At 38.8% G+C, this 26,827-nt stretch overlaps 1 protein-coding gene across 1 annotated transcript in view; it reads left to right on the top strand.

The window, feature by feature from the left end:
• SKAP1 (src kinase associated phosphoprotein 1) overlaps window positions 1–26,827 on the top strand; it is a 263,510-nt gene that overhangs the window by 18,360 nt on the left and 218,323 nt on the right. The window contains exon 2 of the mRNA XM_036033815.1: window positions 9,282–9,387. Within this exon, the coding sequence (XP_035889708.1) occupies window positions 9,282–9,387 (106 nt within the window). The remainder of the gene's footprint in view (window positions 1–9,281; window positions 9,388–26,827) is intronic.

The following is a 26,827-nucleotide window of genomic DNA, read 5'->3' on the forward strand; positions in this document are numbered from 1 at the left end:
TAGTTGTTTGGTGAAATCTTTAGGGTTCTCTGTATACAATATCATGTCATCTGCAAATAGTAACAGTTTTACTTCTTTCATTCCAATTTGGATGCTTTTATTTCTTCTTCTTGTTTAATTGCTGTGGCTAGGATTTCTAGTACTATATTGAGTAAGAGTGGTAAAAATGGACATCCCTATCTTTTTCCCGATCTTAAGGAAAATGCTTTTAGTTTTTGCCCATTGAGTATGATGTTGGCTGTGGGTTTATCTACATGGCTTTATTATGTTTAGGTATGTTCCCTCTATTCCCACTGTGCCAAGACTTTTTATCATAAATCAGTGCTGGATTTTATCAAATGCTTTTTCTCCATCTATTGATATACTCATGTGATTTTTATTCGTCATTTTTTGTGGCGTATCCCGCTTATTAGATGGTGAATATTGTGCCAACCTTGTATCCCTGGAATAAACCCTGCTTCTTCACGGTGTATGATCTTTTTAATGTATTGCTCAATCTGATTTGCTAAGATTTTGTTGAACATTTTAGCATTTATGTTCATCAGGGATATTGACCTATAATTTTCTTTCATTGTAGGATCTTTTTCTAGTTTTGGAACTAGTATAATGCTGGCCTCATAAAATGAGCTTAGGAGTCTTTCCTCCTCTTGAATTTTTTGGGAATAGTTTGAGAAGGAGAGGTGCTAGTTCTTTTGAACATTTGGTAAAATTCATCTGTGAAGCCATCTGGTCCAGGACTTTTTGGTTGGGAGTTTTTGGATTGCTGCTTCAATTTCATTAGTTATCATCAGTCTGTTCATATTTTCTGATTCTTCCTAATTCAGTTTTGGAAGATTGTTTGTTTCTAGTAGTTTATATATTTTGTCCAGATGGTCCAACTTGTTGGCAAGTAGATGTTCATAATATCTTCTTACAATCCTTTGTATTCCTTCGGTGTCAGTTGTTACTTCTCTTCCATTTCTGATTTTATTTATTTGGGTCCTCTCTCCTTTTTTCTTGAAGAGTCTGGTTAAATATTTGTCAATATTGTTTATTTTTTCCAAGAACCAGCTCTTGTTTCATTGATCTTTTGTATTGCATTTTTAGACTCAATTTTGTTTATTTCAGTTCTGATCTTTATTATTTCCTTTCTTCGACTCAGTTTGGGTTTTGTTTGTTGTTCTCTTTCTAGTTCCTTTAAATGTAAAGTTAGCTTGTTTATGTGAGATTTTGTTTCTTGAGGTAGGCCTGCAATGCTATGAATTTCCCTCTTAGGACTGCTTTTGCTGTGTCCCTTAGATTTGGGGTTGTTCTCATTTGCATTTGTTGCAAGGTGTCTTTTAATTTCTTCCTTGATCTCATTGTTAACTCATTCACTGTTTAGAAACATGTCATTTAGCCTCCATGTCCCTGTGTGTTTTTCAGTTTTTTTGGTGATTGATATCTAGTTTCATATCACTGTGGTCAGAGAAGATGCTTGGTATGATTTTACGCTTCTTAAATTTATTGAGACTTTTGGTCTAACATGTGGTCTATTCTAGAAACTGTTTCATGTGCACTTGAAAGGAATGTATATCATGCTGCTTTGGGGTAGAACGCTCTGAAGATATCAATAAATCCATCTGATCCAGGGTGTCATTTAAGGCTGGTATTTCCTTGTTGATTTTCTGTCTGGAAGATCTAGCCATTGGTATCAATAGGTTGTTAAGATCCCCTACTGTAACTGTATTACTGTTGGTCTCTCCCTTTATGTCCATCAAGATTTGCTTTATATATTTACGTGCTTCTATGCTGGGTGCATAAATGTTTACAAAGGTTGTATCCTCTAGTTGGATTGTTCTCTTTATCGTTATTTAGTGTTCTTCTTTGTCCCTTACTGTAGCCTTTGTTTTAAAGTCTATTTTGTCAGATATAAGCATTGCAATCCCAGCTTATTTTATTTTAATTTGCATGAAATACCTTTTTCCATCCCTTCAGTTTTAATTATTTTTGTAATATAATTTTAATTATATTATTTCCATCCCTTCAGTTAAAATTATGATTTTAGACTAAAATTATTTAGTCCAAAACAATTTATTTACATGACATTTTATTTTGTTTACATAATACTTTATTTTTGAAAATAACCTTTTAAAGGGGAAGAATGATACCCAGTGTCATAAAACGAAAAATTGCACATAGAAGCATTGATAAGAGAATTCACGTAAATAACTTGCAATCTCACCATTTTGAAATATTTTATTATCTTTTCATTTTTTGTGTATTTGTCATTACTCCCCTTTATTCTGCCTCATTTCTGTGCTTTCTCTTTTGCCTTGATTGTATTTGCTCAGGGTTTATCAGTTTATTGGAATTCCCCCTCACCTCTGGAAAATCCCAGCTCTTACATTTACTTAGCATTCATACTGTTTTTCCACTATTTTTAAGTTCAGTGGGTTTTTTAACCACTAAGCTGTGCAATGGGACCCTTTTCAAAATTAAATTCTTATGTGAAATTCCAGTCTATAAATAGACGAACGTGCTGGTGATGAAAACAAATGGGAGGGAGGGGAAAGGGGGGAGTTTCTCAGAGTCCCCCTCACTGGACCTGCCCCCCCCCCCCGCTCCTTTTCTTCCTTATCAGAAGCTTATGACTCCAGAGAGCACTGTTAGACAGCCGCTGTTCTGATTTATTAATTCTGCTTTTATCTTTATTGTTTCCTTCCTCCCGTATTCCACAGGCTGCTTTGATTGTTCTTTTCTGATTTTTTTGAGTTTGGTTCCTATTGAATTTATTTTCATTTTTTCTTATTTAATACTGGAAAAATTTAAGTCTATGAATTTTGTCACTCTGTACAATGTTGGTCAAATGATATTTTATAAAGGCTATTTTCTCAATAGCTGGTTATTATAGTTGTGAGTGTCCTCTTTGACCCACAGTATAGGTAAGAGTGTGTTTTTCATGTCTGCGTATAGGGGGATTTGTTCACTCTGTTAACTAGTAAGTTCTGGTTTTATTTCATCATGGTCACAAAATAAGATCTTCTCTAATTTTAAACTTTTAAGAAATTATTGATGTTTCTTTGTGTTCCAGTGCTTAATAAATTGTTGTAAGTTTTCCATGCCAGTTGTAAAAGGTGTATTCTATTTTTAGGTTATAGAGTTTAGGTCACTTCTATTAGCTTTTTATTTATATTATTTAAATTCTCTGTATCTGCCTGATCCGATGTAGTGGCCACTCGCCACATGTGGCTACCAAGCATTTGAAATGGGACTGGTATGAACTGATACATGGTGTTAAGTGTAAAATGCATGCTGGGCTTTGAAGGTTTAATGCAAAAAAGACAAAATATCTCAGTAATAACTTTATATTGATTACATATTGAAATGAAAATATTTTGAATCTATTGAGTTAAATAAATAACTGTCACTAAAATTAATGTCATCTCTTTCTGGGGTGCTTTTTGAAGTGCGGCTACTAAAAAATTTAAAATTACATGTGTAATTATTTTATTTCTATGCGACATAACTGGCCTATATAATTATATGTTTTTGTCCATTTGACCTGTTAAATACTAGTAATAACATTACAATTTTTTCAGTGATTTCTATTTATATTTCTTACAACTTTCACTTATACAGGGTCCAGCACAAATGACACCCCTTTTTATTACAAACTCTTCTGTTACAAAATCCTAAACATGTCATTCTGTAACATAACACTATCACACTCAAGCACACCATCTGACATTTTAGGTGAAATGTCCAAATGAAAACTTATAAATTCCTTACACTCATATTATTACCCTGCCAGCCACACTCAGGCGATACTCCTGCCCGACCCTGTGTGCAGTGCCGTGCTGTTTAGCGCAGAACAGTGGTCCTTTCTGTTGTGGGCTGTACCTGATAAAGTGACCGTGTTGGCCTGTTCGAGTTCTATTTTGATATTAATTATTGCTATTCCCGCTTTCAAAGCAAATTGGCCTAGGAATGTTTTGTATACCTCTCTCCTTTTAACTTCAGTTCATTTTGTTTCAGGTGAGTGTTTTTGAAGAGTAATTAAATTAATTTTATGTTTTGACATAACCCGAAACTTTTTGCTTCTAGTAGAGGAGTCTATTTTTTACATTGTCATCAGTGTTACGTTATGTTGTAAGTTCTACTTTTATGCTATTTGTTTCTTTTTTCTCTGTGTTTTATTGTATTGACTATTTAAAAGGTCTTTTTATTATATTTTTATTACATTATTATTTTGAAAAACCATAGTTTAACTAATTTTCTTTAATTATCACTATCAAAGATGGAATAGTTCTCATTGGCCCTATGTAAATAATTTATAACATGTTTTTCTTCCTTTCTATTCCTTTTATTTCATTGTGGTCATAAAAGTAAGATTTTTTTCTAATTTTTAGTTTTTAAGAAATTATCGATGTAATCTAGTGCTTAATAAATTTTTATAAATTTCCCATGCTAGTTGTAAAAGGTGTATTCTATTTTTAGGTTACAGAGTTACTTTTGATATTTTAATACATTTTGAACCATACCTACCGCAATTACCTAGATTATTTTTGTGGTTTTAATACTCATCACCACCTTTCTGTTGATCAGGGTATATCCTTAAGAGGCTTTGCTTCAGGAAAGAATGAAGGTGGTAGACATTGAGAGCTATAACTGTTTGAAAATGTTTTTTTCCCCATCTCCTTGTGTGTAACCAATATCTTGGCTTTTTACATTCCTGAGCACAGTATTTTTCCTTTAAAAACTCTGTAAATATTCCATCTCCTTATTTTGTAGAGAGGCCATTTTTATTCTGTTGCTTTGTAGGCAACTTATTTTTTCTGTCTGGGTGTTTGAGGGATGTTTTATTTTCTTTAAATTTTGAAAGTATGTTGTTATTTATATTTCGTTATGTAAAGATGTTTATTTATATTTTCATCAACTTTATCGAGCTGTAGTTCATATACCGTAAAACCCATCCATTTGCAGTGTATAATTCAACAGCTTGTAGTATATTCACAGAGTAGTGCAATCATCAGCACATTAAATTTTGGAACATTTTCATCATTCCAGAAGAAAACCTAACCCTCAATCCCTCTCCCTCCTTCCCTCTCACAACTCTAGGCATCCATGAATTTACTCTCTTTCTCTATAGATTTGCCTGTTCTGTGTATTGCACGTAAATGTGGTCCTTATGACTGGCGTATTTTGCTTAGCATAGTGATTTCAGAGATTCATTCATGCTGTAGCATATATCAATATTTCATTTATTTTTATTGCTGAATAATATTCCCTTATATAGATATACCACATGGTATTTATTCATTCATCCGTTGATGCACATTTAGGTTCTTTCCACATATTGGCCATTAAGAATAATGCTGCTACCCTGGCTGGTGCGGCTCAGTTGGTTGGGCATCATCTGGCAAAGGGAAAGGTCACTAGTTTGATTCCCAGTTGGGACACATGCCTGGGTTGTGGGTTTGGTCCCTGATTGGGGCACATGAGAGAGATGTTTCTCTTTCACGTTGATGTTGCTCTCCTTCTCTTTCTCTCGCCCTTCCCCTTTCTCTAAATATAAATAAATACATTTTTTAAAAGAATAAGATGCTAGGAATATTTGTGTTTAAACATGCATTTTCATTTCTCTTGGTTATATATCTAGTAGTAGAATTGCTGGGTCATGTTGAAACTTTCTCTTTAGCCTTTTGAAGAACTGCCGGGCTATTTTGCCAAGTGCCAGCACCGTTTTACATTCCCAGCAGTAGTGTATGAGGGCCCCAGTTTTTCTGAATGTTCAACAACCATCATTATTGTCTGCTTTTTGACAGTATCCATCCTAGTGAGTGTGAAGTGGTATCTCACTGTGCTTTTTAAATTTTCCTAAATTTATTGGAGTGACATTTGTTCATCAGATTATATGAGTTTCAAACAAAACAAACAAACAAAAACTCATAAGCACAGACCACAGTGTGGTGTTTGCCAGAGGAGAAGGCGGGTGGAGGGAGGTAGAAGAAAGTAAAGGGGTCAAATATATGGTGAGAGAAGGAGGCTGGCTCTGGGTGGTGAGAACACAGTACACAAGTGATGTATCATTGTGGTTCTGATTTGCGTTTCCCTGATGGCTATTGGTGCTGAGCACCTTTTTCATGTTTTTATTGGCCGTTTACATCATGTCTTTTGATAAATAACTATTCAGATCCTCTGTTCACTTTTAAACTGGGCCATTTGGTTTTTTATTATTGAGTTCTAAGACATTGTAAGTCTCCTATCAGCTATGTGATGTGCAGAAGTTTTCTCCCGTTCTGCGGGGTGTCTTTCCACTTCTGTGTTAGCATCCTTGGAAGCACAGGTTTTTACTTTTGATGATGGGCGATGTTGCTTGTTCTTTTGGTGGCATATCTAAGGAAAGATGGCCTACTCCGAAGTCATGAGGATTTATGCCTGCTTTGTTTTGAGAGTTTTACAGTTTCAGCTTTTACGTTTGGGTATTTGGTGCACTTTGAGTTAACTTTTGTATATTGCATGAGGTAGGAGCCACACTTTGTCCTTTTGCACGTGGATGGATATTTAGTTGTTTCAGCACCATTTGTTAAAAAAAAAACAACAACCTTGTTCATTCCCATTGGATTGCCTTGGTATCCTTGTCAAAAGCTAATAAATAAGCCCTGGCTGGCATAGCTCAGTGGATTGAGTGCGGGTTGCAAACCAAAGTGTCGCAGGTTCGATTCCCACTCAGGGTACATGCCTGGGTTGCAGGCCATGACCCCCAGCAACCACACATTGATGTTTCTCTCTCTCTCTCTCTTTCTCTCTCTCTCTCTCTCTCTCTCTCTCTGTCTCTCTCCCTTCCCTCTCTAAAATAAATAAATACATAAATAAATCTTTTAAAAAAAGCTAATAAATAACTTGAAATGTGAGTGTTTATTTCTGAATTCTCAATTCTGTTCTTTTGATCTATGTCTATCTCTGTGCCAGGGCCATGTTGTCTTGATCACTGTAGCTCTTTAGTAAGTTTTGAAAACAGGAAATGTGAGTCCTCCTAATTTGTTCTCCTTTTTCAAAATTGTTTTGGTTATTCTGGGTTCCTTGACTTTCCAAATGAATTTTAGGATCAACTTGTCAATTTCTGCAAAAATAAAAAGATATTTTGATAGAGATTGCATTAAATCATTAGATCAATTTGGTGAATATTGTCATCTTTTTTTAAAGATTTTATTTATTTATTTTTAGAGAGAGAAGGGAGGGGGAGAGAGACAGACAGACAGACAGACAGACATCAGTGTGCAGTTGCTGGGGGTTATTGCCTGCAACCCAGGCACGTACCCTGGCTGGGAATCGAACCTGCGACACTTTGGTTCACAGCCCAAGCTCAATCCACTGAGCTACACCAGCCAGGGCAATATTGTCATCTTAACAATAATAAGTTTTCTCATCTATGAACATGGGATGTCCTTCCATTTAGGTCTTTAATGTCTTTCAGTAATATTTTATAGTTTTCAGAGTTTGAGTTTTGTGCTTCCTTTGTTAAATCTCTATATATTTAATTCTTTTTATGCTGTCTTAAATGGAACTTTCCTAATTTCATTTTTAGTTTGTTCATTGTTGCTATATAGAAAATCGATTGATTTTTGTATATTAATCTTGTATCCTTCAAACTTACTAAACTCATTTATTAGTTCTGATCATTTTTAGTGCATTCCATAGAGTTTCAATATACAAGACCAATCAATATGCAAGTAGAGATAGTTCTACTTATTCCTTTATAGTCTAGACTCTTTTAATTTTATTTTCTTGCATAATTGCCTTGGCTAGCACCAGTACAATGTTGAGTATAAATGGTGAGAGCAGTCATTCTCATCTTGTTCTTGACCTTAGGAACAGGGAGAAAGCATTTAGTCTTCTACTATTAAGTATAATGTTAGCTGTTGGGGTTTTGTAGATGTTTTTTATCAGGCTGAGAAAATATTCTTCAATTCCTAGTTTGTTGAATGATTTTTATCATGAAGAGCTTTTGAATTTCGTCAATTTTTTCCTGTAGCTTTTGAGATGATCATCATGTGGTCTTTGTGTGTTTTCTTCTAACATTTTTTTTTGTTGTTCAAGTACAGTTGTGTCCATTCCCCCTACCAGTCCCCCCTGCCCCACTGCTCCCCATGGATTTCGTTTATTTTTACCTTTTAATTTAACTTCCCATCTCCTCATTCTTTAGTCTTCGTAGGACCTTGGAGGAACCTACTAAATGATATATGCAATAGATGTGATGCAGGGCTTAGAAGTTGACGGTGGTCCTCTGTGAAAATTTTAATTTTCTGAATCTTATACCTCCTCAAAAATGTTGGTGATGGCTACCTAGGGTTTTTTTTGTTTGGTGATTTTAAATGGTATGAATGTAAAACAGATTTTTAAATGTGCTTATGTAACCCAACTGTATACATTCTAAAATTATTTTGATGGCTTATATCATGTAGTTTCATATTGCAGGCACTATTTTTAGAAGTGGAAAATTTTCACTGTATTATTATATGCTTTTTGGGGGATGATAACCCATTTATACCTAACAAAGTATGTATCTAGTATGTCTGACAATCGTAATCATTATCAATGTCTTTTATCTTTGAAAACTTAACAGGTGCCACCCCTAATTTCTTTCAATATAACATGATTTGTTTCATATTATATATTTCTACCGTGTCCCTATTTTATAATGTATACTCACGTTAATTGAAGTTTCCTTCTCTTGGACGCATCTTTCTTTTCCATGTGGGTTCCTTCATTTGGTTGCATCGTCATTTTCATTGATGATGCATCTGCTAATTAATTTTTCTTCTTCAAATTCCTGCCCTTTTTGTTCTTGACTTTGCAGTTCAGCTCTGCTTTACATTTCAGCTCGATTTACTGGTGTTTTTCTACCTTCTATTGATCTGTGACATTTCATGAATTGTTTATAATACTTATGTTTATGGAAATGGTAGTCCGTCCTCTGCCATCAATGATACTACGAAAATATTCCTTTAAAATCATTTAGAAAATAGTTTTTATCTTGTTGTTATACACCTTAACTTTCTAAATTCATTGCAATGTCTTAGATTATCAAAAGGTGTCACTTACAGGCACATATAAAGTTTTATTTATTTTTTATTTTGATAAAATTTACCATTTTAACCATTGTTAAGTGTACAGGTCTATGGAATTAAGTGCATTCACATCATTCCACAACTTTAGAGTTTTTAAGGAGAAAATAATATCCATTTCTTAATTCTTCAGATTTTCCTCTTTCTCCCTTAGTGCTTCTTTTCTGTTGACCAGCTTTCTTTTTCTTTTAGATGCCGAGGAGTTCCTAGCAGAAGATTTGAGGAATGAGAACCTCAGTGCTGTCGCGAGGGACCACAGAGACCACATTCTTCGGGGCTTTCAGCAAATCAAAACTAGGTTTGTATAGACGGTTCCATTCCTCTTCGTAAGCTTTAAAACAGTTTATAATCAGTGAAATCTACTTTAGTAGTGTATAAATTAACAAGGTAAGACATACCTCTCATAGTTCTTTATACTTGATATAGGCTTAATGAATATTTTAATGTGTTTGTTTACTTACTTACTTAAATGCAAGATAAGTTAGCCATTTCCATGAGGCTTAGTAAATATTTACTGAATCGAATTGGAAGTGGGCAGGTATAGCTAGTGTAGTTTAACAAAATAGAAATATTCTGATAATTATGTATCTTGAGATAATTATTCTGCCTTTGGCATTGGATGATGTTGGTCTTTCCTGAACACTTTAGCGAAACGAGTGGAGAAACGAAACCTCTGTGCTTGTCCGAGCTACCGAAGGGAAGTTGTCAGGCCGGTGCGAGATCGCTTGTTTTCTTTGTGATTTTTGGTCCTGATTTGACTTCACATCTCCTTTCCCAGTAAAAAAAAAATGTAAACCAGACTTAGCCAGTTACTTCCTTGACACTACTGGAATGTTTTCGTCTCAGGCTGGGTTGGGATATCGTGTTAAGTTTATTTTTTTAATAAGAGGCCCTAACCTAATTTGCACCTTTTAGAACTTGGGCAGCTGATAGATGCATGCACCTGAATGGGGCAGGACGAAATAAGAACTATCCTTTACAATATACTTCTCAAAGACCTCTTACTTGGGGTGTGGTGACTGCGAGAGGGTTGGGGATAAGCGAGCATCGCTGGAAGCCTTTTCCCACCTGGCGGAAACGTGACTCAGACCGTTGGGTCTGGGTGCTCTCGGAAAAAGGGGAGCATCTGCGGGGCTGTAACTGGGAGTCAATTTGCGTGGCTGACCGAGCTCAGCATCTCCTTTAGAAACCGCACCGGAACGCCTTGGAAGCGGGGAACTTTATCCTTTCAAAGGGCACAGCCAGACTCTATTCCCTCCAGGAATGTGAGAGAACCTCACAAGATGCCCTGCTGGATCTTAATCGATCTTTCCTGCTGGCTAATTAAGCATCACTTTTACTCAGTAACTGGGGACTGTGTAATTATCAGCCTGGGTTGCCCTGAATAATTGAAACAAACAGAATGCAGAAGGTAGGAGCTTGTTGCAAAAGTGAAAATATCTATAATATTTGGTAGGCTGGAAGTGTGTTTAAAACAAACTTCTTCATAATGTTCTTTATTAGTAGATAAGCTCAGACTTGGTGGTGAACCTGAAAGCTTAGTTAGCAACCCATAGACTTTCTCATTTCTTAATAATACATAGTTGGCCCTTGTATAATAAGGATCACAGGAGGAATAAAGATGGAATTATTTTCTTCTTTTTTAAAATTTTCTGTTTCTACTGGGGTAGAATTATTTTAAATTGTATTATAGGGAGAGGAAATGCACAAAATATAATTTTGTACATGGGGGTGTTATTGGTATAAATCTGTGTTAAGGAATGCCAAACAATTTTATTGCATTTGTAGGGGCAAGTAGGAATTTTCCTTTCTCATATTTGTACCATAGCATTTGGAAATGTGAACTTTCCAACCTGAAATTGGTAACAAGAGGTGATTTTGTGGTGGCTTGTTATCAGTTCCATATTACTTCTTAGTCCTCTTTTTAAATACATACATACACGCGCACCCGTAGAAGCTGTACTTGTTATGGGTTAGGGAGGGTTCCCTGTTCTCCAAGGACTTGCCATGTGGTTCGTGGGCTAGAGAGTCAGGAAATAACCAGCAGGAGCTTTAGGAGACATCTGCATTGTGATGGGGGCTTTCTGTTCATTGATTTGTTGCAAGAAAGATGACACATTATTTAGAATTTCATAATTATCACATCACGGAGGAAATGAGGAGCCAGAAATTAGATACCGCACAAGAAAATGGGAAAAGGAGACTCTTTCCTCTGGCAAGCTGTTTAAAGTTGCCTTACGTCCACCCATTCAATCATTCTCCTGTTACTATAACCCTTGTTTCACTGAATCCTCCTCTTCAGCCACACTGCCTCTGCAGTCCCATTTGTATAGCTGGTCAATGCTTTGCATTCATATGTGCAGATACCAGTCGGTTTGAAAGCATTGATAGCTTGTGCAATGCCAGGCACATTTACTCTTGTATGACAGTCATATCTCCCCTAAAAGCTGGGTGTGAAAAGAAATTTGGAAGGCGTCAAACTTGAGAGTTAGATGCTGAGTAACATGAACAGAATTACCGAAAGCCATTTAAAAAGTTTCCTCTTTAGTCATGTTAAAGCAATAATATTTCAGGGGTTTGGGTATCCTCCAAGCGCTCATCTGCTCTTAAGTACAAGTAGCTGGGCTATTCCCTCCCTCCCCAGATTTAAAAATGAAAAACAAAATTGTATCTGTCTCTCTACCTACATATGAGGGGGGTGGTTTTGGCTTAAAGGTGTTACCAATGAAAGATAATGTTTTCCATGTAAGACGAAATAAAAAACGGGTGGCGATCCGTGGCTGCAAGGAAATGAAGCGCTGTTGCGGCATTTGATGTCCCGAGCTGTGATGTTTATTGCTCCCCTTCAAACCGCCTTTCTCATTTAAACCTTCTCCCTACAAACTAACGCTTTTCACATTCCTAGTCCAAGTTTTCACTGAGCTCTTTAGAGAATGATTAGGATGAAAGCCAGGCAGAGGCTCCTCTTGTTTTATTGCAGTGGTCACCGCAGGAGCAGCGCCAGATGTGGGACACCTGGCACGGAGCAGACGTGATCTACACGCAGATGCTTGACGGCGTCCTTACGCGTTTGGAGAAACCGTCAAGCATTTCTTGCGTTTGATTCTGGGGGTGGGGGGGAAGCCATCTGACAGCCAGAGTACATTCAGAGTGGGGGAAGGGAGGAAGAAAATAGAAGGTTTTTACTGCTGAGGTAGGGATACGTTCTCTCTCGACGGCCCATGCTGGAACAACTAGTCCTTTATGTTCACTGCTGGAAGCGAAGGCGAGAGCCAACAGAAACAAACTTGGAGTATTGTTTCCTTTTGTGGGGCTTAGAGGAGCTCCAGAGAGAGACAGGTAGATTGATGGTAGCGTGTTGGAATGGAGAGAAATAAAAAAAAATAATTTTATGTACCAAGGTTATAGCACAAAACCCACAAAACCCAAGACATTTAAAGTACAGGCTGAAAGAGTATCATGACCATGTCTCATTGTGGGTGGTTAGCATATAGCTCTGTATGAAACATGATCCGTTAGTACAAATGTTATCAAAGTAATTCCAGTTTTCTTTGGGAACTCCAAGGTTTTTTTTTTCCCCAGCTTAACGTGGATTTAGCTCTAAAACAGGATTTAGCTTGAGAATACATCATTCAGATGTCTTTGTGTTATAGGAAGAAAGACAAGAAGTTAGTCTGATACCACTCTTGGGAACAAGAGTTTCTGAGTATTATAAGTTCTGTAAAATATCATTACCATTAATTACACAGAGAGTTTTGCTTTTCCTAAGTGCTGGTTATTGAGTTTAAAAAAATCCAAAACAAAACACATTCAAAACACATTCATGGAGCGTGCTTATCGAGAGAACTAATGCGTAATGTGCTGTTCATACGTACGTGTTACTCGCAAGTTTAGGTATTTGGTCGTAACATCTCTTTCTGTTGTTCATTTTGCTCCTTACACTGCAGTTTCAGTGCCAGCACAGAGAGAGAGAAAAAAAAAGAGTAGGAGGTACTTGTACAAATCCATCTAAGTTTAAAGAGCTCTGAAAAGGCTCAATAATAATTTAATAATTTGACCACATCTTGAAGGTTAAAAAATGTGTTTCTTCCTTTTTTAGTCCTATCCCTTCCTCCCATCCTTAAAGCAAGAACGAAAACAAAAACCCGCAACCACGTCAGCGCTCTCAATTGTTGAATTTTATGCCGAATTCCTGCATTAGTTTTCTGCTATTCAGTGAATGTATGAGTACGCTGAGATTCCCAATTGATTGTGTTAAAGACTTTTAAAGATACACGTAATCTGGGAGCAGGGGAGTCGTATTTATTTCTTTTTTAGTCTGAAATGCTCTACAGGTGGGACTCATGTAAGAGTAGCTACTGTTGGTCCCTTGGCTTATCCAGGAGCGGTCGGGCATCTCACTGCGCTCTTCATGGCGCGCCTCCTGTCCTTTCAAAGCAGCCTTGAGATGCCCAGCTCTCCTTGTAATTTCATGACGATGATTATCTTGTTTATTCTTTCCCTCGTATGGGTCTCTTGGATTTGACACCAGCTCCAAGAGCAAGTTGATCCATTTATTTCACCTTGGGCTATTACGGTAATGTTATTAGTGGGCAGAAGCTTCTCCCCTTCGGGTGTCCCATAAAATAAGTAAATATTTTATATAAGTAGCTGACTATAATCTTATTTCAGTATTTTTTATGCCAAGTGATAGGTGGGTTTAAAAAAAATGGCTGAATGTATTTGTTCCTTTCAAAACTTTTGTTAAAAATTTCCAGTGTTGAGCCCTTTAAACACAATATGTTTTAGCAAGAGTGAAAGGAATTTTGAAAGTGACACAGGAGACGGGCCACCAAGCTTGCACCCTTCAGGCTGCACTAACTGGTTAGAAAATTAGCACTACTCTTCAGCCACGTATTTAAGTTGCTGGAATTTGCTTTACTCCTGATAGAATTGTAGCTATTATCCTTTGGGCACATTCCTGTTATCGACTCAGTGTGAATTTGTCTTGGAAGGTCTCAGAAAATCCTCAATTTCTTACTGCATGAAGCTTTTCAATTTGTATATTAATGGAAGCTTTTAATTCATACACTGTGTGAAAAGATCATTTCTGTGAAGTGACTGTCTTTATCTGACCACCATTTGCTTTGGCCTTGATTTTCGGTCTCACTTAATCTGGAGCCAGCCTTTTGTCCGAGCGCTGTATGTACTATTTTCGCTGCTCATAGAGAGCCAATGAAAAAATGCCCCTCTGTAGTCGTCTGTCTGTGGATCTCCAGGAACCTTGGCACGTGGGACCTCCTGATTGTGGTTTTCTCTATTTTTCTTGCTTCCTCTTACTTCTGATGCAGACCCACGCCGTCTCCTCTCCTGCGTGACAGTGAAATGGGAGCCAAGGAGAGAGAAACGCAAGAGCTGGGTCTGCTCTCAGGAGCCCAGCGCGTTGTTCTGACGCTCTCTCTGTAACACTGGCCGGCTCAGTTGAAGATTTCCCTAATGACGATCTTACGTTTTCGCTTTTTAGCTGTCTCCCCCGAAATGTTGTTTGCAATTATTGTTTGCCCAAATGTTACAAAAATGCGAGTCTGACCAACCAACCCTTGAAATCTCTATTCGATTTCTTATACGGTAACGCTATGATTTTTTTTTTTAATTTGGAAAACGATGCAGGAAATTTCATTTCCTTAGGATTTTCTTTTATTTCCTGATTCTATTGAAAATGAGTTGGGTGTAAAATGGGTTTCTATAATCACACCATGTGAATCATTTCTTCTCCGGAAGCCGGATCTTCTCTCCCACTGTGTAGCCTCATCTAGCCTCCCTGAAGTGCAGCGCTAGCAGGGTTGATAATGAAATGCGGTCCTACTTATCACGCTCGGCAAAGAGCTCAGAGAAGACGAGGGAAAAAATCAATCCCACAGGAACTTATCCAGTGCTAGATATCCATATTTAACTCCCATGCATTTAAAATGGAAATGAGATATCTTAGGGTTTTCGTTTTTGATTTACACAAGATGTCACCGCCTCCTTGGCAACTGGAATATTTTATGGACCAACTGCTGACCCGTTTGGGAGGATCTCAGCCTATTGCCCCAGGTCCAGTGTCGTTTCTTCATATTTCTTTCAAAATTCTCAGCAGTGTTTTGCAGTAGTTTTTGATTCTTCAGGCTTCCAAGGATGCCCCTTCCAGGGCCAATCTTCTGGAAGAAAAAAAACATGTTGTGTTGGAGAACCGATAACTCACAAAGGAAAGGACAGCTATTCCCGTGGCAACTCTTAGCTACAGCCAATTAATAGGGAGTTTGCGAACCAGGAATACCTTGACTTTGTAAAGCCAAGAAGACTCCAATATGGTGCTAGTGCTTTGTTAGGAAATTCCCCCTCGGAGCGACTCAGTTTTCAATAGGCCAACTTTAAACTGTTTTCTCATGGACACATTGTGGTTTATGTACGATGCATTATCATGAAATGTTCAAACTCAAGCTGATATAGGATCTTTGCTGATCCTATAATGATTAAACTCCCTGGAGTTTGTGAGCCTATTTTCGAGGTTCTCATTATAATTTACAGGAAATTTATATCCACATAATCTCCAATTCATTGTTCCCCTAAGTTATTCTAGTGAGTGTTTCACATTTGTGAATTCTGCCATAACCACAGTCCACTCTACAATTTAGTAATTGAGACTTTCTACCATGTCTACCAAATGCCTTTGTTCCTTTGTTGATGAGAGAACTGGTATATAAGGAATTACTTGAAGTATCAGAATTAATGAAAGATTAGGATTTAGAATGTAGAACTTCCAAATGGTTGCTTAGTTTGCTTAGACAAGCCATTGCAAAAAACAAACAAACAAACAAACAAACACACAACCCCGAACTGGCATCTTTCAAAAGATTATTGATTTGAAAGAACTGTAGGTAAATACTGAAGTTTAGTTAATTATATATGCATGCTGGAATGGTTCATGTTGGAATGTACTGATGCCAGCAGTTTATTCTGGAATGCATCAAAAAATAAGATGGATGGAAAAATATGTAACAAAGCAAATATAACAAAATGTGAATCACAGAGTCTAGGTTGTAGACATATATGGGTGTTCTTTCACCTTTTATGCATATGTGAAAGTTTTCATAATACTATAAGGTTGCAAAAAACATGATATGTTTCACTTTGCAGTTCAGAAACCATTGACCCCATTCACTGTGGTTTCAGAAAACCACAGACTGCCTTAATTCGGAACTGTAATAGACATATTTGTGATTTTTTTAAGGAAGGTAATTTTCTAGGAATAACATTATTTTTGGATGAGTGTAGACTAAGGGATAATCCTCCAATGTGTTCTTTCTGACATAACTAACTTTAAGTAGCTAACTTTTATACTTCTTTAAAACTTCCAGGACAGCAATTATTGAGAGCTGAAATTCAATTCAAACATCCTGCCCAGGAGATCCTGAAATTTTGATTTTTTTTTTTCAAAGGAAAGGCAATTTCTGACTTTCCTCATAAATTTGATAAAAGGAAAGCTAATATGAGATTGGTAGCCCAGTAGGAAATAGAACTCAATTTTACATTTTTAAAATCATTTTATGGCATTAAAAATGACAGAGGTTAGAAACAAAGCTCTTATTCTTTTATTGAACTAGAATTGAAAGTGGCAGAAAATCATTTTGGCCCCAGTGCAGTAAATGTTATCACTAAAACATGTTCAGGGGGTATTAGGGTAGTCTCTCAAGCACCAGAGACAAAAGTTCACAGAACAAGAACTGATTTTTCTGTCCTTATCTTGAAGTTATTAGATGTCCAGGAGATGAAAGTATCTTAGCTCTAAGAAGACAGGGATGGAGTATGTGTTGAAAATGATAATGTCTCCATTCTGAAGAGAGGCGAAGTGGAGAGAATGTGGTGGGATGGAGGCGTGCTCGGGGACAGGAGCGCCAGCCCCCCGAGCTGGCCCCAGGCTGGGGAATCCAGAACCAGAGAAAATCAGACTTTGTGTGTAAAATTGTGAGCTGACAATGACATGGTAGGAAGGCAAGCGATACTATTCATTGCAGGACTGTTTGAAGATTTTATTTAACAGGGAAATTAAACTGGAGCTGTCAGCATCCACTTTATTTTGCAAATCTGGTAGGAGAGACATTTGAAGTCCACCTGGGAAAAACCAATCATTTCTTGAGCGCGCAATGTGATTATTCTTTAGAATTCTGTGTAAATGGACCAGGTTGGTAGGCATATGTTTGCTGATCCTATAATGATTAAAATTCAGAATAAGTAAGACTCTTGTGAAATTGAGTTTTCAGGTTCCAGCCAGTGTTCTATACTGCCATATGGCATAACTAGAATTAATTGCTGTTCCCAGTCTCTTATTCTTTTACTGAATAGCTAGGTGCGCTGTTTGAAACATTAGAGGTTCCACAGAGGTATTTAATCACATGAGAGAGAGATCTGACACGTTCGTGAAAGCAGTGCGTGTAGCTAATGGTTGCTTAGAAGAAAAAGCCCCCACCCTTTCTGAGGTTTTCTACCCCCTCCTCCCTTTTTTTATTTATTAGAAACATGGATGCGTAGGAGAGTTAGCAAGGAAACGAGGAAAGATTCTCAAGACTTGACAGGCTAGTGTAACAGAAAAGGTAAGGCAAGGAATCTTTTTTGCTAGAGTCTTTAGCTCCTTGATGCTCTAAGTGTGGCCCATGAGCCAGCAACACCAAACCACCTAGAAACTTCTTAGAAATGCAGGCTCTCGGGCTCTGTTGAGTCAGACCTACCGATTCAGAATCTGCATGTTAGTAAGACCCCAATGTTATTTATATGCATGTTAACATTTGACAAGACTGCTGCAACACATACTTTTAAGTTCTTTTTTTTTTTTGTATTTTATTTCATCTTTGTTGTATTTTTTCCATTACCTTTTAGTTCTCTTATACCCCCCTCTCCCCAGCAATCACCACACTGTTGTCCATGAGTCCTTTTTCCTTTTTGCTCAATCCCTTCACTCCCTCGTCTCCTCTCCCCACTGTCATCCTACTCTCCATCGGAGTCTGTCCGCATTTTCCTTGTTAGCTCAGTTTGTTCATTAGATTCCACATGTGAGTGAAATCATATGGTATTCGTCTCTCTTTTAGTGGCTTATTTCACTTAGCATTATGTTCTCCAGGTCCATCCACACTGTCACAAGGGGTAAAATTTTCTTCTTTTTTTATGACCAAGCAGTACTCCATTGTGTAAATTCCATAATTGTCTTACCCACTCATCTGTTGATGAACACTTGGGCTGCTTCCATATCTTGGCAATTGTAAATAATGCTACGGTGAACATAGGGGTGCTTATATTCTTTCGAATTAGTGTTTTAGGTACCTTCGGATATATTTCCAGAAGTGGGATCACTGGGTTAAAGACAGATCCATTTTTAATTTTCTGAGGTATCTCCATACCACTTTCCACAGTGCCTGCACCGGTCTGCATTTTCACCAACAGTGTGAAAGGGTTCCCCTTTCTCCACATCCTCTCCGGCTCTTGTTGTTTGTTGGATTATTGGTGAGAGCCATTCTGACAGGTGTGAGATGGTATCTCATTGTGGTTTTAATTTGCATTTCTCTGATGATTAGTGATGTTGAGCATTTTTTCACATGTCTGTTGGCCATCTGCATGTCTTCTTTGGAGAAGTGTCTATTCAGGCCTTTTGTTCATTTTTTAATTGGGTTTTTTGTTTTTGTTTTTGGTGTTGAGTTTTGTAAGCACTTTTTAAATTTTGGGAATTAACCGCTGCCAGCATCATACTCAATGAGCAAAAACTACATGTGTTTCCCTTAATATTGGAAAAGGACAAGGATGTCTGCTTTTACCTCTTTTATTCAACGTAGTACCGGAAGTCCTAACCACAGCAATAAGACAAGAAGAAGAAATAAAAGGCATGAAAATTGGAAATGAAGTAGTAAAACTCTTTATTCACAGATGACATGATTCTGTACCTAAAGAAACCCCAAAATTCCACCAAGAAACTACTAGAACTGATAATGATTTCAGCAAAGTAGCAGGATACAAAATTAACATCCAGAAATCAGTTGCATTTTTATATGCCAATAACAAGCTAACAGACGGGCAAGTTAAGAAAACAATACCATTCACAATTGCTTCAAAAAGAATAAACTACCTAGAAATAGACCTAACCAAGTATATAAAAGAACTGTGTTTGGGAAATTATAAGACACTGAAGAAAGAAACTGAAGGAGATGCAAACAGTGGAAGCACATACTGAGTTCATGAATAGGAAGAATTAACATCATTAAAATGTCCATACTACCCAAAGTAATCTATAGATTAAGTGAAATTACTATCAAGAGTCCAATGATGTATTTCATAGAACTAGAAGAAATATTTCAAAAATTTATATGGAACCGAAAAAGGCCCCCCATAGCAACAGTGATCCTGAGAAAGAAGAATAAGGTTGGAGGAATCATGCTACCTAATATCAAACTATACTACAGGGCCACAGTACTCAAAACAGCTTGGTACTGGCATAAAAACAGACACATAGATCAATGGAACAGAATAGAGAGCCCACACCTTTATAGTCAGCTAATATTTGAAGTAAACCCACACCTTTATAGTCAATTAATATTTGACAGAAGAAGCAAGCACATACAGTTGGCTAAAGATAGTCTATTCAATAAATGGTGTTGGGAAAATTGGACACATATGTGCAGAAAAATGAAACTAGACCACCTTCTTGCACCACACACAAGAATAAATTCAAAATGGATCAAAGACTTAAACGTTAGACCGGAAACCATAAGAATCCTGGAAGAAAATGTAGCAAAATCTTGGACATTGCTTATAGCAACTTTTTATCAGATATATCTCTCTAGGCAAGGGAAACAAAAGAAAAAATAAACAAATGGGACTATAGCAAACCAAAATGTTTTCAGCAAAGGAAATAGCAAAGGAAATCATCAACAAAATAAAAAGACAACCCACACATCCTCCGTTTCTTAAATGTAGCTTTTCCCTCTCTGTTATATCTCTCCATTCATCATATAAATATGCTCAAATCTCTTCTAATATTATTAAAAACACTACATCCTACACAGTGATTCCCTTTAGCTACCATCCTATATGTATTTTTCTCTCTCTAATGATTTTTTACTATTTTACTTCTAATTGTGCAAAAAACCCAGGACAAAAAGGATTAGATCCAGGAATGGCCTTTCTCTATTGAAATTTAGTGCTTAATGGAATATTTAAATTCTTAGACTTATGGAGTACATTTTTGTTGGAACATTATAAATAATCAATACCAAAAGATACTTGGAATCTTCTTTTAGACTTCAGTAAATTGATTGCAGATGACATGTCTAATTATGATGAAGGCGTATGATCCATTCCCTTTCCTTTTCCCTCCCTCCCTCCCTCCCTCCCTCCCTTCCTTCCTTCCTACCTTCCTTCCTCCTTGAAATAGGAGCCTAGACTAGCCATTTCTGGTTTCCTCCTGTGTGGTCACTCTCAGTCCCCTATAATCTTGGCTCTGTTTCTATCCAGTAAGTCTCTGGTTGCCACACTCAGATGACACTGTTCAGTCTTCGTCTTTGGTCTCTCCAAACATGCGACACTGTTAATAACATGCGACACTGTTAATAACATGCGACACTGTTAATAGCTTCCTTTTCCTCAAAAAGTTAGAAAAAAAACCCCCACAAAACACTCTCCCTCCGTTCATTCTCATGATGATAATCTTTCCTGACTTACCTTCCTCCTTGTTTTAACAAGGGCTCTTGCCTGGAGCTCATTTCTCCACCCTGCCCTCTTCACTGCTGTCCCTCAGGCTCGCCTCTTCTTCCCCCAACGCATTCTTCTTAGGCAAATGTGTGCACCCCTGTGACTTCACGGTTTCCTCTGTACATGGAGGACTTCCCCATTCTAGTGCTCAGCTGTAGTTCTCTCTCCAAGTCACCAGACAGTATAGTGGATAGCTCCTTTCGGGTGTCCTACAGAGGTACCTCAGACTCTGCGGACTTGACTTTAGCTGGGACAGACCCTGCTGGACGCCTAGGCCGCAGCCACGCTCCTTTCTTCCTTGTGGGTGGAACGCTGCCCGCCTGGGGATGGATCATGATCTGAAAGCCCTTGTGCTTTGCCAGTGGCTGGGCTAGGGTTTACATCTGATACAGTTTTGGCCAAAGAAATGTAAGAAGAAGACTTCCGATAGCCTCTCACAGTCTCGTGCTTGGGAGACAGCAATATGTTGAAACGCACCAGCCACCTTAGGCCAGTCCTCTCTGCTCTAAGGTGTTGGAGCAGGAACACGGGAAGCGCCCGGGTCCTTCTTGCCATTGGTGGGCCAGCGTCTACCCTGGAGTCATCTTTTGGAGAAAAAATAAACTTCTGCTTGCTTAAGCTTCTGTCAGGTTTTCTGTTCCTTGTAGCCAGAAGAATCCTAACTTACTGAGTATCCAGAATGGAACGCATTATTTTATATTCTGCTCACCCCTAAAGTCTAATTATGCTTTTCTGAGGCCCAGTGTCTCGAGGCAGAAGGATCCTGGGAGTCATTCCTGACTCGTCTCTTTCCTCCCCAAACCGTCAACAAGCCCACTGATTCTTCATCCTAACTCTGTCTCCTCCTTTCTACCCCTTCTGTCACTTTAGCCTTCGTGAAGTCTTTCTTGGAGCACTGTGAAATTCCCTCGTCTGGTTTTCTGCCTCGGGTTTCTCCCTGTGTCAGTTTATTCTGCTCCTCCATTCTCTTGAAAGGGTAAACTTAAAAAAGACGGTATATTTATTCATGCTGTGGAAGATTTATTGATGTAGAACAGTAAGATATACTACAAGTAAAAAACAAAGGTTAAATATGTATATAAAATCTCATGGAGAAAAATGCCTGGGGAAAAAAAAGCACCAAAATGTTAATGATAGTAATCTGGAGCAGGTGGAGTTTGAGTGATTTCTAATTTCTTTTGTTTGTTTATTTGTATTTTCCAACGTTCTACAGTAAATATGTATTTAATCACAAGTCCCTGATATCAGAGCCTTTCCTGTTTTATAAAGGGACAGGGATTTAAGAGCTGAAGATTTAGTTTCTAGGTGGGAAAGGAGCTGGTACTAAGTGGAAAAAAGATACGGAAAGAAGATTTAGGTTTTAGTTGTAGAGTTAACCTTGGGTCACTGCTGTAGGGGGGAAAAATCCCAGCTGTATTAGGAGATGTTTTACTAAACATACACACATGAAAATAAAATTTTTTCGAGCCATATAAAATACAGAAACCCTCTGAATAATTTATGATTTTTCTAAAATGCTTTTTTAAATAAAGGAAGTTTATGCTCAAGGTCTTCTTTAGATGAGGCATCACTGACTGGAAACAACCTCCATTTCTTAGATGTTATCCCTCTGAGCTGTGCTGAACTGCTACAGAATGAATCCTTCATTAGAAAAGGATTCTCTACACTCTGCGTGTAGGTAATGTCAGTAACACATTTGTATCGGTGGGATGACTTTTTTAAAGTGATGATATTTGAGAAAATCATTCACTTCCTGCTTCTCAAAACATCAGTCACCGTGATTGATTCTTACGCTGGCCATCAGGAGAACGGGAGTGAACTAAAAGCAGGGTGAGGAGGACAAACCGGAAGCAGTTCATTTACTTAACAACCGTCCTGGCTGTGTGTTTCCTCCGTCGCTGGGCGCGGCGCCAGATGATGAGGCAGAAGGCAGAGAGGACACATCCCCGGTTTTCAAGTGCGTGGCCAGACTCACGGACAGAGCCACCGTGGAGGCTACTGCCCACAGATTTCTTCTTTGGAAGGTCTGAAATGTTTCCTTTTAAGCTGTTACTTATGTGGAGTTTCACTACTTAGAGATTTATTTGGGCTCATCCTCCTCTTACGGAATACCAGTGTACCTGGGTGCCTCAGAGACCCGACTGTGCCGTGCCCTATTCAATGGTTTCCTTCTAGTTTTTGGTTCAGATGGCATGTGCTGAGGAAGTTCAGTGCCCAGGAGGTTTGTTAAATCTCGATCAAAGGCAATACATAGTGGTACGACCCTGAGGGATAAAAAAGTAACAGGGGACCCTTTTCCTAAGGAAGAATGAGGGCCTTATCTCTGCAATTTACGAATAATAGTCACAGCTATAACATTCATCACACGTGTATCATGTGCCAGGCCCACTGTCAAGGGCTGTGCACACCTTATCTCATTTAATTCTCATAACAGGTGTGTGAGGAAGGTAGCGTTATAATCCCCATTTAATATGAGAAAACTGAGGTTCTGAGAGGTGATCAGCTTGCTCAAGATTACATGTCTGTTAGTTCTGCACTGGGATTTGAATCCCAGTGACTGCTGGGCCAGCACTCGTACTGAGGCTCAATTTCTCCATAAAAAGTAAATAGTGCTATTTCATTCATTCAACGAGTGTTTATTGAGCATATACTATGTGCAAAGCATTTTTGTGGTGAACATGACACAGATTCCAGTTCTCTGTACTTATTTTTTAAAGGTTTTATTTATTTATTTTTAGAGAGGGAAGGGAGGGAGATAGAGAGAGAGAGAGAAACATCAATGTGCGGTTGCTGGGAGTTATGGCCTGCAACCCAGGCATGTACCCTGGCTGGGAATCGAACCTATGACACTTTGGTTCGCAGCCCATGCTCAATCCACTGAGCTACACCAGCCAGGGCCTGTAACTTGTTTTTGAGCAGAGTAAAACAAGTAACTATATAATACATCCACTTTGTAGGATTGCTGCTCTACATATAAAAGTGCCTAACATGACACACACCACAGAGTAGACACCCAAAAATATTCCCAAGAAATTTATCACCTGATGGAAAGGATAAGCATGCACAAAAACTGCAATTTAAGATACAGTGTAACTAAAGTTTTGGGAGAATTATACATGGATTGTACTGTAAAATCCCAGAGAAAGAAATCACTCCTGGATGGTGGGCTGTGAGAGGCCTTCGTGGATGAGATGGCATCGTGGCCTGTCCATGGGTCGAAAGGGATGGGTTTTTGGTGAGATGCACTGCACACAAAAATAGCAGGTACAGAGATGCTGAGGAGATACAGTTTAGCCATGTTTGAGAACCAAAGAGTGGTTCTGTTCCTAGGTGTAGGAAGATACATATAGTTGAGAAGATAGGATGGAACTGAATCATGGAAATGATTTCTGACTGGATGTGGGGAGGCGAGGCAGATAATCTGGGGAGCCTAAAGCACGGAGCAGGGGTGGATGCATTAGGGAGCTATGAGTAAATGGGAGTCCTCGCCACTCAGGCTGAGGCCACTGGGAGGCAGGAGACGGTTGCAGAGGGAGAGAGGATACGGGCGTCAAAGGTTCCTCTCTTCCGTACGCCCACAGAAGGAAGACAAGTCACTTCCCCTTCCCACTGTCTTTTGCTTTGAGGATGCCAAGCTCATGCTTATAACCTTGCTTCCACGGCCGGCTTTGGTTCATGTGGGTTTGATAAACCTCCATGGACAGCCAGGTAACCTGCCCACTTCTTAGAACTTGCTCTGTGGGAAGGTACATTCTGAAGAGCTGACTTTACGCTTCAACTTTTGAAATGTGATCTGTTTGTACATGAAAAATGATATGTGCTATATTTCAGATCCGTTAACAAGATCTGGTAGATTTCTGAAGCAGGCCCAGAAAAGTTACCCATATCCATTACTTTGTTTAATTAGAAAAAAAATGCATTCCAGGGTCCAGACAACCGGAAGTGGAGCACAGTCTGTCCCCAAACCGGGAGCTGCCTGTCTGGAGTTCTCTTGTCACAGGGGCCTGTTGGCAAAATGCCTGCTCCCGAACTTACCCCTCATGTGATGACCTGGGGATCTTGTTACAGATACAGGTTTCTAGGTTCCCATCCTGGAGATGCTAATGTATTAGGTTTAGGTGGACCCTGAGAATCCACGTTTTAATAAGGGCTCCAGGGGATTCTTAAAATCAGACAAGTATATGTAAAAATGTTTTCTCAGAAGACATCCCCCCGCCTTTTTTTAGCTAAGAGGCTACTTTGATTTCCAACTGAATTTCTTAAAAGTATTTATTTATTCTTAGAGAGAGAGGAAGGGAGGGAGAAAGACAGGGAGAGAAACATCCATGTGTAAGAGGCACAGCAATTTGTTGCCTCTTGCATGTCCCCAACTGGGGTCCTGGCCGACAACCCAGACACGTGCCCTGACTGGGGATCGAACCAGTGACCTTTCAGTTCCCAGGCCGACGCTCCGCTGAGCCACACCAGCCAGGGCTCCAGCAGAATGTTTAACAGTGAAGGGGAAGGGGGGAAGAAGGAGTTCATTGGGAAGGATGGGTAGAGGCTATTGGTCTGGGTGGTGAGGAGGGTCCCCCAGTAGGATTGGGAATAATTTACGGAAGCATTTTACTGGCAAGTGGCTGACAGCATTTCGACCTAATTAGCTTCTAGAGTGAAGGACGGGGATGGGGTCTGTAGCAAACTGTTCTGTCCTTCCCTCAGCCTGGTGTTTGCCTGCTGTCTTGTGCACTTCCCCGCGGCCTAGCAACGTGTGGAGATATTTCTGGTGCTGAAAAAGCCCTTGAAGGGGGACAGAACCCAAAGCCCTGGCCCCACAAAGGGTCAGGTAAGTCCTAGAACTGACCTACTGATTGCAGTTGAACAGCTGGTGACCCCTGACCTGTACTGATACAGCCATAGAGCTGGTCACATGGCTCTCTGCCTTTAGATGAAAGTTATACGATTTGAATAATTGGGGACCTCCACGTGAGGGTTTAACTATGACCACCGTCGGTATTGTACAACAAAATAAATGGGAAAGGACAGTATTTTAGCATAGAATCTTGTACCATCAGGGGAAAAAGTCAAGTTGAGGGCTAAACTGTGAAATAATTTAAAAGTGATTTCTGAATTTGTGTACACCTCAGCTCATAACTGGAAGAAGGTGAACACATAGAGGTAGGAGTTGTGTTTTTTTTTTTAATTTCAATAATTCATTGTACTTCTTGGAGTGGTTACCAGTAGAAGCCTGCTCTCTGGATTCTGTTTTTATGTATCTATTCAGATTTTGGTGTAATATGAATGATGAAATAATATTATGTCTTTAATTAGGATTCTGTTGTTATTTTTCAATTAATCTATGTCAGTAGCTTTAGCGTTTGTATTAAATCATTTTCTTCATGAAAGCTTTTAATGAGGAAACAAATTGATTGTATTTATATATTGGATTCTTGCCACTGCGATGTGTAGTCAGTCGTGTCTTTTGAAGTATATCTTTGCTGGCCATCCTGGCTAGCCTTTGAAGCCACACTTTTGGGGGTGGGGGTGGGGTTCTTCATTTGGAGGAAGGCTTTCATTTAACAAAGCTTTCTTATTTTTATCTTTCTCTTCTTGCTTTTCTTCCCTTTCTTTGATTTTTTTTCCCTTTTGCCTTTTGTAAGTAATTTAGAGGAAAATAAAGATATTTCTCCCCATCTTATCTGTGATAAAACCCACACCCCACTGCGCTGCTGGGAGAGCCTTGCCCCGGCCTGCCCGTCCAGCCCCGTCCCCTCTCCTCCCTGAAGTGCACCCTGTCTCCCACTCGTGCCCAGCTCAGACAGCCCTTCCGTTTCTCACCTTCATGTGCTTACTTAGCAAGCATTTACTGAGCATAAGCTGTGTGCCACTGTCCCTTGAGCGCTCAGTGACACAGAGAGACCAGAACATCGTCATGCCGTGTTACAATACGGGTGTTGCTGAGAGGTGTGTGCGGATGTGCTGTGGGAGCACCTAACACCGGAGGC

This window comes from Phyllostomus discolor, chromosome 8 (genome assembly GCF_004126475.2).
Source record: "Phyllostomus discolor isolate MPI-MPIP mPhyDis1 chromosome 8, mPhyDis1.pri.v3, whole genome shotgun sequence".
NCBI lineage: Eukaryota > Metazoa > Chordata > Mammalia > Chiroptera > Phyllostomidae > Phyllostomus > Phyllostomus discolor.